The following is a 12,467-nucleotide window of genomic DNA, read 5'->3' as shown; positions in this document are numbered from 1 at the left end:
TGCTCCCCTTTAGCTCTTCACGTACACTTGAGAACAGCACTCAGTCTCCAGCTGCACCACAGCTGCTTTCGTGGCCCACGAGGACACTGTGGTTGGACTAAGCAGCTCCCGGGTGGGATTAAATGTAACTGAGCATGAAGGAGGCTGTCTCACTTTGTGATTCAGTTCAACAAAGAAAAAAGAAGCAAAAGTCAAATCAGTAAATCTTGTCAAAAGATGAGTATTTAGTCTCCCTCCACTTCTCATTTTGTCTAAGTTTTTCTCTCCTCAAGCTCTGGTGGTTCTTTTATTTTCATGCAGAAGACGTCATCTGTTTCAGTTTCATGTAAGTTGGCATTCAAACCAGGAACTAAAGTGGGTGATTCCACTGTTTTTAGTTTTCTCCCTCAAAATGAACTCAGTGTTTTTGTTTGTTTGGATTAAAAACCTGCATATATTAACCAGTCTGTGGCACAGGAATAGTTATCCCTCACTGTTTTTAGACTGATAACATTTTGGAGGGTAATGAAATGAAATGAAAACACTTTGTTTTTGCTGGTTGACCTTTTGGAACCTGAAGAACCCAATAATCTACTTTGATTCACAGAACATGTTTGTGTTTTTAACTCGACAAGACAGAGACAGCACAGGAGATTAAGTTTTCATTGTGTAAAGTCAGACAGAGAATGTTGGAACAACTGCTTACATACTGCAGCATCTAGTTTTCTTCTATCCCACTTTTGGAAAAATTTGAATTCCTGCCTCATGTACAAAATAAACATAAGTTGTGTGCTGATACAGGAACTTATCATAACAAAGAAGACAGAAATTGCATTTTTACTGCCACCACCAGTGTTTTCTTCACAAAGTTCTGTGAGCCGTGGAATTTGTACTTTTCACAGCTATTTTTTTTACGTATGTTATTGTTACAGCTACAAAGCAGCGGACATTTTTTTTTTGCAATGTTAAATATACAGTGATTGACAAGGAGGACGCTTGAAGCTGACTGGCATTTGTATTATATCTGGCAAATGTCTTGTACGACTTAAAAGTTTTAAGAGCAGCCAAAGCTTATTCCTCTCAAGACGCTGCGCCCAGAGCAAATGTGCCTTTATCTCGCTTGTCTCATTGACTTTGCATGAATCCGCTTTTTTTTTTACATTTACTTAGAAAGCATGGTGCCCTCCTCCAGCCTTATAGCTTTTGTCATCTTCTAACTTACTTCTAAACTTATTTTTCTTGCTTTAAATACCCCCCCCCCCCCGCCCATCTCCCTATTTCTCCCTATTCCTGTTGACTGATTGGGCAAACCACAGCCGCTTGGTATGGAAATGAACACGGAGCCCAGGACACGCAAGCTCTCAGTGACCCAAATACATACACACTCATGCACGCACACACACACACAGACACACACACAACTGGGGAAGTGTCATGTGTGTTGATTAATTGGGCATTCGAAGGCTGGTAACAAGCAAATACTAAAAATGAAGAGAAGTAGGGGCACGGGTGAGAAAAAGCAAGGATGAAAACTTGCTGGTTTTTCTGCAAACTGGAAAGATGTAAACAGTGGTGAGTAGAAGACGAGACTGGTTAATTACCAGAGTAACAGGGTTTAAGTGGTTAAAATATGTCAAGGAGTCATTACAGAAAAGAGCTCACAGGGGAAATTTCCTCCGTGTGTGTCCCCTTAATGAATATTATGAAAGCTTTCGAAGACGTCTAATAAAATCTGATAACTTTATACGCGAGTTATTGATTTTAACATTGTGTCTGATCCGGCTGTTCACTAATTTCCTTTAAAAGACAAATGCTGCTCACAGTCAAACTGAGACAACCTGGGGAGAGCGTTCGTCGGATTCATTCCACAGTGTCCTGCTTTATATCAGTAAATTAACAAGCTTAGGTATTTAGACAAGTGCACATACATGTGCACAAGCTCACACATAATAGGGGCATTCAGAAATTAAGATCAAGACATAAAGATTAAAAGAAAGAAAATGGTAGAGGAAGAAAAGGGAATTTTTAATAAACACCCAGACCGTGAAAATGGTAAATCTATAATTGAGCTTCAAAACTGTGTGTGTTCCTCAAGAGATTATTAACTATTTAGTTTCCTCCTCCTACACACTGACTTCCTTTAACAGAAAACCAATCAGAGGAGGCAGACTCACACATAACACACACACACACACACACACACACATCGAGAGGAGAAATTCACAGGCATCTTCAAGCAACAAAGATAAACAAGTGTTCCAATTAAGAATTAATTATAGAGCAAAGCCTCAGAGAGGTGAAAGTGAGAGGAAAGAGGGGGCGGGGTGAGGGGGGGGGGGGGGGGGGGGGGTAGAGACAAGAAGAGGAAGAAGAAGAGAGGAAAATGTACAGGGAGGGAGGGGGAGGACTCTAAAATGGGTGACAGATGATGTGAAAGAGTCAAGATGGGCAAAAACAAAACAGGACGCCAGACTGATAAAAATAAATAAGCCCCAAAAAATCAATTCAATTTTAAAACAGTAGAGACAAGAATACGTTGAAAAGGAAGAAAATAAGTTATTTTCTTTTGTCTTCCTCACCTCCAATTTTCCACAAGAGAAGATGAGACTATACAAAAAAAGGGCAAACGTGAATTTAAATGGTAACAGGTTCAATATAATTCAATATATATTCATAATAATATATTCAATTACAATATAAGGTGTCAAGAATCTTCTCTCTCCATCTTCTTGTCTTTAAACATATAATTTAATGTACTTTAATGGAGCTGATTCAATACAAAAGCAGAAATGATATGTCTGCGTATGTCGCTCTCTTTTCTCTCTTCTTCGCTCTGAACAGCCTTGTTTCAGAGGTGTGTAATGGCGCTTGAATGGAATTTAAAACAACATTATTACTGATCCAGTTTTTCAGCTGCTAAAATATCTCAGAGGAGGGAAAGTATAGCAGGTCCATTTCTGACCTGCCTTTTTTCCCCCTGTTTCCCCCCCAGGCTAATAAAACCAGTGGTTCTGTCCCTCTTTCTCTTTTCATTTGCCTCCACGTGTTTTCTCTTCAGTTATGGGCCAGAGATGCGTCTCCCTGTAAACCAGTCTAAGATTCATACACAGAAATGTCCACAGGAGGTTTTTTATTTCCAAACATTCACAACATAAACAACATTAACAACATTCACAACATTCACACAAACACATTCTGATGAGGAAAGATTCTGATGCTACAGCTGAGAACACAATGTGTCGCTGTCCCTGGTGCTGAAGCTCAGACACTTTCAACCACAGACTGAACATAAAGATTCGCTCTAGACCTAAATCACGACTTATTAAAACCAAATCCCTTCAACGTTCAAGATGTGTTAACATCATAATAGTGTGACTGACTTCATCTAAGTTAGGACAATGCACATGAAAACTTACAGCACTCAACCACCCCTCTCCTACTCCCTCCATTCCACCTCTCGTACTCCCCCTTCTTCCTCTCCTCTACTCTTCCCCCTCTCCTCTCCAAAAGATTAAACCAATTTTTCAGCCCCCACATGAGACAAATTACTCCTAATAATCCCTCGTTTCCTGAAGAGGGCCTCTTTCTTTCCCGTTCAGCCAAGAGACCAGCACCTTAATGGATGTGTGGAATTAGGAGGAAAATGTCAGAGAGGGCTTGGTAATGACAGGCAGTGTCCTGGTTTTCATTTTTGCCTCGTAAAATAGAGAGAAGACCTATTGCACTGCCACATCAGTGCAGTTGATAAGCTGACGTTTGATTTGGGAGATGGTGGATGATGGGCTGAGACGGAGCTAAAATCACTCAAACAGACCAGACAGAGGAATTACGTTTCAGAGCCGAATGCTCCTAATGCTGCTTAGTTTTTTAGGCCGTTTGAATATGTAGAAGCTGCGAAGTTCTTTGCATTTGTGTAACATGGATGCACTTGTGATGTTGCACTTTTGTTCCAGTCGCCAATTGAGAAATTGCTCAAGAAGGAGCAGGACTTTGTGAAAGCTTTCACATCCAGCTCTCTTTGAAGATGCTCGCTCATAATTTCACTCCTTTCCCGTTATTCTCACATAAAAAAAGCCTGAGGAGCCGGAGCTTTCATCTCAACGACTTATCACAGAAACCTCTGTCAGCGACACCTGGTCAGTAGTTCTGGTAAACAAATCAGGAAGCCCAAATAGCTTGTAATAGCAGCCATTTTTGGATGCTTTTACCCAAAGAGGAGGCAGAAAAAAAAGAGATACAGCCAGACAAAGTGCGGCTGGGTGTTTTGCTGTGTGAATATAAAGACATATGCACATATGTGTGTGTGTTTCTGTGTGTGCATGGCTTTAAAAGTAGCTGAATAAATGTAGTCACCTTTAAATAATGTGTTATGAAAGAAAAAAATTGCCTTGTGGCGTTCAACTTTATAAGAAATTACTTTCAAGGTTCTTGCAACACGTTAAAACTTTATTTTTATTTCACTCAGTGGAGAACATACCTCCAACCAGGCCCAACGCTCGCCTTGTGAAACCATATTTAAATTCACTACATCCACATTAATTTGGATCTATTTTCACACACTCATAAATATGGCAAACCCTAAACATTGCAGATTGTTTTCATCATGAATTATCTCTAGAGAAATGTAACAGCAAGTATAACATATTCTTCCCTGAGCCATACCTCACATTTCCACCAAGTTTTGTGGAAATCCGTCCAATAGATTCTGCGTAATCTTGCTCACAAACCAACCAACAAAGAAACACACAGGAGAGAAAACGTACCCTTCACTTGGAGATCTAATTTTAGTTTAGTTGGTTTAGAACAGCAGCTAAATTAAATACAAAAGAAATCATCCAATACTCAAGCCTCACACAAAACTCATTTACCTACAGAAAACAAATATCAAAGAGCAAATAACTGAAAATTCCCTTTAAATAGTTGTATCGTTGTGAAGAATGCAGAGGAAGGAGATGTTAGCATCACTCGTTCCACAGCTCCGTTCGCGCTGCCCCCCTTGATAAAAAGCAAAATCCCCACAGCAGTGCTGTTTGAAATCATGGCTGCTCTTTCCAGTGTGGAAGAGACGGAGGATTCAGAAGCCCTGAATAAAATTGAGTTTTCTCACTAGGGCTTTGCTGTTTGAAGGAGGGCTATCACTGGCTCTACCCCAGTGGTAATGGAACAGGGAGCATTTTGAAAAGCCGCGTCCTCCTCCTCCTCCTCCTCCTCACTTTGTAGCCTGCAGGTTGCTCTGTTTAGGGATGTTTCAGCTCTGCTTTGTGAATGTACAATTTAATGGTGGACTTTACAGCCTCATGAAGACCTGCTCATAATTGTTATGGTTTGTTCTGTTTTTCAATCAGAAAGCTCTAAATTCAACTTCCTGAACTTTGTCGAATAAGGGGAATCTGGATGACAAGGACGCAAAATAGTCTAATAACTACATACGTTGGTTTTTTTCCAGTTTAAAAGTTTGTATTTGAAGTGATTTTCTTGCTCTTATAGCAGAAGAGGCAAGGAAAGAAAAACATTAATAACCAAAGAAAGTGTGTTTCATCATTTCAGAACAATACATGTTGATGTTTTGATGTAGCATCAGCCCAATCTGCTAGATTATTAATAATTATTATTTATATAAATATAAGTACTAGTGTTTGGATAGTATATACCATACTTTGGAGATGAATCGCTCCTCTGACGTTGGTTATTTGATCACTTGGCCCTTTTCTATTCAAGGTATGCAAAAACCCTACATTTCAGATTTGAATTCCTTCTGTTGTGCACTAAACATTTTGTACTGAGGTGTTAGTGCTTCTACACTCAGTCACTGGACGGAGGGATAAATGCATGATTTGGTTCTCCATGGAAAACAGCCTTTTAAGACCTTTAGGGGAAATGTGTTTGAGTCTCACCAGGAATGACACCTGTCAGCGCCACAAATACACAGGGGACAAGTTTGAGCATGAAGGTGTGTGTGAATGTTAGTGGACGGCTGCAGTAGAAAATGAGAACGAGTGCATTGGCATTTGCATGAGATTTAAGGGACTTTGGGTTTGCATGCATATTTATATGTTCTGTACCTGCGTGGCTGTGAGAACATATTTGCGAGGCTGCTTGTTATGAAACCTGCTGTGTGTGTGTGTGTGACCAGGAGGCCTGTAGCAACGGGGGGGGCAAACAAGCTGACCTTTACAGCTCTGATCACCCTGAAGGAAGGGGGAGGGCTGGGTGTGTCAGCAAGAAGGTTAGAGTGAGGAGGGAAATGGAGGGGAGAAATGGAGTCACTTCCAGGATAAGGAATGTTTGCTGATACCCAGCAGTGCACATTTCAGTATGTCAGCATCTCCGCTGGCAGATATCTGAGCTCATCTATCAAGTCATCACTTACCTCAGCCAGCGGTACGATGCCCTGTATGTCACCGTTGCTGATGTAGAGGTGTGACACTTTCTCCGTTTGCCTGGAAGTCGTCTGTGTGCCAGCTGGGTACTCGACGTTCCAGTGTAGAGTCTGTGTCGGCACCAGGTTGATCACGTTGTCCACCTCAAAGTCCAGCTGCATCACCTCGTATGATGGACTTTCCAATCTGCAAAAACAGATGCACGTGATTTATAAGGCTGCCTGTCAACAACTAATATTGTAACACAATGTGGTAATTATAGAAAATAAGAACAAGAAAAACGTTTGCTGACCTCCAGGGCAAGGAGGAACAACATATATTAGTTATTTTGTAAAAAAAGTAAAAGTACAATATACTTGTCACATTTTAAGACTTGCAAATAGATTTTAATCCAGACCAAAAATTACTTATTTTAAGACAATATAAAAAATCTACTCAGCATTATGCTGCTTTTTGAGTTTCTGTCTCTCTCCTTCTCCCCATTGGATTTTATGTGAGTATAATATCATGTTATTTATGTTTATATTGCACATTTTGGACATTGGCACAGGCAAGATGCTCAAGTCTCTATTTTCTAGTAATAAAAAGATACAGATTGCTTAGCTTAGCATTATGAGTAATGTCACTGGACTTCTTCCATCTTTTCTGGGTGAGTCCTAAGGACGCAATAACTTGCCAGTGACTATGAGTTGTTTGAAGAGGTTGCAAGGAAATACAAAATCATAGAAACAATATGTATATGTGTGTGTATATATATATATATAGAGATAGATATAAAAGATCTCTAGAAACCACTTTCACATTCAGTCAAACTTTCTATCCTGAAAACAACTATAACTTGAAAATATATATTTTTTTAGTTCTGCCTCTATTCTCATATTCTGATCCCTACATACAGGACGTTGTCTGTCATTTTGACATTTTAGATTCCTGCTGCACATTGCGCCCTCACAACTTTGCAGACTGTCATTACCTGCTTTGCCTCTCTGCCTGTCAGGCCTCCTGATTCCATCTGTGAATCACATCCCGTTCTATCATTTATCACCACGGGAAATTCTTTACATTTTCTTTTCCTACACTTGAGACAGCAGAGTTATCGTTAGAGATGCTACTGGAACTGGACGTCAAACCCCAAAAGTCAAGATTGTGATCAGATTCAGAATTTAAACATAATTAAAACTTAAATTTCCACTTAGAGGAATACAAGTGTTAAAAGTAATTAAAGGGACATGTTGCAAAAAAGAGACACAGCACGTCTCAGATAAAAACATCTGAGTATCTGAAATGTGACAACAGATAACAATAAACTACACACACTCACAATTCACAGTGACTGCAACACAAAAGATCTCCTGGGTGAGAATTTAGAGATAAACATTCAACATAGACGACTGTTTCACTGCATCGATAAAGGAACTCTGAAAATAAGTTTGACAGTTTAGCATCTGAAAAAAGTCTGAATCCATTAATAAAAACCTCTCCCCTTATATCACACACACACACACACACACACACACACACACACACACACACACACACACACACACACACACACACACACACACACTTGAAAGATCATTGATGTTGACTTTTTTCAAAGCAAGCGTTGTTTGAAGGCGAGCAAGATTTTTCAAATACATCCACCCAAAAAATATAAAAGTCTTCACCATCTGACCGGCCTTTCAAAAAGTGAGGGCCAACAAAAATGTCCTCACTTTCTCAAATTGTCCTCACTCCATTACGTTATTCAAAGACATCTTCAGAAGTGGAGACACACACACACACACACACACACAGCGGCTGGTGGAACATGAGCTAGAAAGAAAGAAGAAGAACACAAGCAGCTGTAAATTGATTTTCGAGTTTTACGGCTCGGTTTTACAGACGTGCAGGCAAACGCACAGACGCCGGTTTATGGGGTTAAAGGTCACGACAAAGCCAATTGCTCAGGGTCTGTGATATCTGCCGTGTCTCTGTGTGTGAGTGACTGTGTCAAGGGAGAAATGGGCTGAGCACTGCGTTGCTCGGATAGATTAAGGACAGAGAACTGATGGATGTCAGCTCCCCTTGACCTCCTCCAGTTCCCTCCATCATACTTTCTCTTTTTTCCCGTCTGCCTCTCTCTGTTTCTGTCTTTTACCAAACTACCAGTCAGTGATACTATATCATCTCACAAAACATCAGCTTGTTATTTAAGTCCATGCCAAGCTTTTTATAATCGGTGCCAGATAAACCCACAACCTTTTTTACAGCTGTACTTGACCATTCACACTCTCATATTTCAGAGCGCTGCCGTCATAGAAGGTCATTATGCTCCTAAAACGCATCGTCCTCCCAGTGGCTCAGCTTTTGCAAGTCTTTGCTTTATTTCATGCATTACTGTCCATTAGTGAGCGGTGACTAGCCGCTGTGCTCTATTGGCACAGAGAGTGGAGATCTGCAGAGAGAGTGGAGTCCAATAACTTAATAGGATTTTAAAAAAGACCAAGTGAACTCAACCAGATCCTGAAATTAAACACAGCTCAGACTGGACTCAAACTCAATGGATTTACCAAACGTGTGATCGCTGATGCCGCCTCAACCCACGATCACTGCCATCATGCACTGAGGTCGACTTATAGCATCAGATAATAAATAAAAACCAAACGTACGACAACAATGAACATTTAAACTGAAATCTGTGTGAAGACCTGTATCTAAACTGACAGAAACCATCTTTAAGACAAATTGATTAAATGTAGTTTGACTAGAACATTAGTTCATGTCCAGTCCAGTAACATGGAGGAGACAGGGTTGATAGCCTACACTGCAGCCAGCCTCTCATGTCATCCATCTTTATAAAGAGTCTATGGTTACCACCACCAGCAACATAACCATTATAAAGTGTAATCAAGCTGTGGGTGTTTCACTTAGGAGAGACTTTAACTGATAGTTTATTTTATCGCCAGGCACAACAGAGGAGATGATGATGTGATATAGATGAGAGTCTTCTGTGATGTTGCAGACGGGATGAAGAAGAGGAAACCCCCTGGGTTCTAGACACTCGTGGTGTCTGTGGTGCTGAAGGTCTGAATGTGATGATGGATGGACTCTGCTGTGGCTTTGGATATGAACACTGGAGGTGATTGGGGTGGAGGAGGGTCACGATGAAATGACAGCTGACAGCAAGCAGGAGGAGAAGAGAGTCAACAGCAACAACACAATTGGCTGAAGGAGATTGTGTGGAAATCTGATTGGATCAGTGAAAACCGTTGAGGAGGTCGTTCCTGCTGAAATAATTACCTATAATTAATTCACCTCCACCAGAGCTGAACTCAGTGAATCATTTCTCAGAACCATGAACATGTAAACTGCACTTTGCCCCCTGTGCATGAGACGAACACACTACTTTTAAAATTAAAAACACATTTTCTATTAGACTTTATCATTTTATACTTAACCTTGGTTTAATTATTTAACTGTGGATTTTATTGCTCTGTATTTTTGCATCTCTGTAACTGCAGCTATGAAGAATACATTTCCCCTCCCCCCGAGATTAATATAGTCAACCCTCTATCCTTCTTTTTATCCATCCATCCATCCATCACTCTTTCTTTCTATCTATCCATCTACCCATCCACATGTATTTGTGATTTAAGTAAACAGTATTTCCATGCATCATTTATAGAAAACCTTGGATGTTGATGTGATGCTATTTAAACCTCTGAAACTGATAATTATTGGTAATCAAATGACATGAACGTAGCATTACATCTATTATGTCTAAATAGATTTTAGTTCACCATGACTTATGTGTGTGTGTGTGTGTGTGTGTATGTGTGTGTGTGTGTGTGTGTGTGTGTGTCCGTACCCATCAACACAAAGTGATGTTTTACCTCGAAGGACATTGTATCAGTAACACCATTTCATATTTTCCAGGGAGGAATTTGAATACATCCGAGATTCAGACACATACACACGAAGAAGCAATGCTCTGTTGCTCTCACACTCTGTTCCTGACTCTCACACTCGCAGACACATGCACACAGACAATGCACCTGCAACACACTTCCCTCTGTGTTTCACACATACCTACACACACACACACACACACACGCATGCACGCACGCACCCACAAAGAACCACCCAAAAAAATGTTGAGAGTGTGTTTGGGTGCAGTGTAATCACTGGAGCTGAAAAAGCAATGTGTCTGCAGTGACAGGTTCACTCAGGTGTTAGCTCCGTCCCAACCACAAGGCACCAAAACAATATTACACTGTCCTCTGGTGCATACACGCACACACACACAAACACACACAAACACACACACAAAGATCTGAACATTGTTCTTTCAACAGTCAAAACCCACCACACAAAACTGCTGCATCAGTTCACACTTTCTTAACATGTTTCTCTTGAGGCAAAGCTGATCTTCAGCTGTTATACTCTTTATTGAGAAGGTGATGTGAGTTCTGGTCTGAGTGCGTTAACATCTCCTGGTTTTCCGACCCTCTGTCTAAGGAAGGATGTTATGCAGTTTGGACAACGCATGACTTTGTTGAAGAGGCATTAAAAAAAGGCTGCGGAGTCACCGGGATGTGGCTGTGATGGTGAAGGCCACAGATCAATGCAGATACACCAGACAGTTGGTGCTGTTAACAAAAGCACTTGACTGAGTGTTCCTAAACATAGATAATTTAAAATAAAATGCCTCCACCAAGGCTCAACAGTCCCCTTATGAAACCACATTTTATTTCACTACACCCAGATTCTGGATCTGCATAATTTGCACACCCTCATAAATATAAAATATAAATCCCATGAACATTTAAAGTCTCTCCGTCTCGCAGTGTTAAAGAATGTGAAAAGATATTCCTTGATCTGTGCTCAGATCTGCAAAAAAATTGTTATGGATTATTTTCTGACCTGAACCAAATCCTTCCACCAAGTTTTGTGGTAGTTTGTTCAGATGAAAACATTACTTGGTTTACAGATGTAATAATAGAATCTATTACAATCACTGTGAATTCTTTATTGACATGTTCACTATCCATTAAATAAATTATCAGCATATCCTCTTTATAATAATACAATAAAATAATTGTCTTCATTATGTTGCACTTCTGTTTCCTGCACATGTGCACTTCAGAAGAAAATGTGATGAAGTTATTCTAGGTTTGATCTGATCTGAGGCAAAAGTAAAAGCGTCAAGAAGAAGAAAAGTTGTTTCACTGCAAAACAGGAATTAAAACAATCCATTTACAAAACAAGTCTTTGAATGTTTCAAAGGGTCAGAACATCTGAAGGCTGACTGTTATTCCTGAGTCACCTGTGAAGCCAGACAACGATACAGAAATCATAATACACAGCACCGTAGACAGATACACATCTTTCTGATAGAGAATGTTTCTCTGCCTTGGGAGGCCGGCCTGGCTTAGCCTATAAACCAAGATAAAAAGATATACTTCTGGCAGCAGCGAGCGTCTTGAGAGGCGCTGGCTGGACTCACTTCTTTCACTCGTGTGTAACTGCTTTGGCCCTTGTGGCGTCTCCGAGCTGATTATCAAGGAAGGTGGATACATTTTCTCTCGCTCTCTCTGTTTATCTATTTAGCCATCAATTAAAGGATTTAGTTTCCAGACGGGGTCAGCTGAGATCAACTCTTCAGCTCTCCTCATTCTGGCCTGGTTACTCAGGAACACAAAGTTTATCCGTCTCATTTATCCAGAATCAAATATCCCAGCAACAATTGGATTTCTTTATTTGATGAAACAACATTCATGGTCCCCGGAAGATGAATCCTACTGACTTTGGTGATCTCAATTTTCTACAGTGCATCCACGAGTTAGAAACTTTTGAAGATTTGCCATCTCAACAACGCCAACATCACCTGTCCGCAACATCAACAACAGTTTCCATGACAACAACGCTGTTGCTATAGAAGTAGATACATAGTCAAGGACTAGTCCATCTTTCTGTCACAGCTTTAATAACAGAATTTAAATATTAAAATATACATCAGTATAAATGACATTTGAAATAAATATGAGGAGGATGGTTGATGGTGTTACTGACAATTCCACTGTTCTCCAAAACTTTTTAATGTTCTCAGACAGGTTCCGCCTCCTC

General features: G+C 40.3%; 1 protein-coding gene across 1 annotated transcript in view; it reads right to left on the bottom strand.

The window, feature by feature from the left end:
• Positions 1-12,467, bottom strand: part of LOC109637034 (transmembrane protein 132D) — a 200,081-nt gene that overhangs the window by 47,196 nt on the left and 140,418 nt on the right. The window contains exon 5 of the mRNA XM_020099141.2: positions 6,350-6,545. Coding sequence (XP_019954700.1) covers positions 6,350-6,545 — 196 coding nt within the window. The remainder of the gene's footprint in view (positions 1-6,349; positions 6,546-12,467) is intronic.

This window comes from Paralichthys olivaceus, chromosome 4, assembly GCF_024713975.1.
Source record: "Paralichthys olivaceus isolate ysfri-2021 chromosome 4, ASM2471397v2, whole genome shotgun sequence".
Taxonomy (NCBI): domain Eukaryota; kingdom Metazoa; phylum Chordata; class Actinopteri; order Pleuronectiformes; family Paralichthyidae; genus Paralichthys; species Paralichthys olivaceus.
This window is presented reverse-complemented; position numbering and strand designations above follow the sequence as displayed.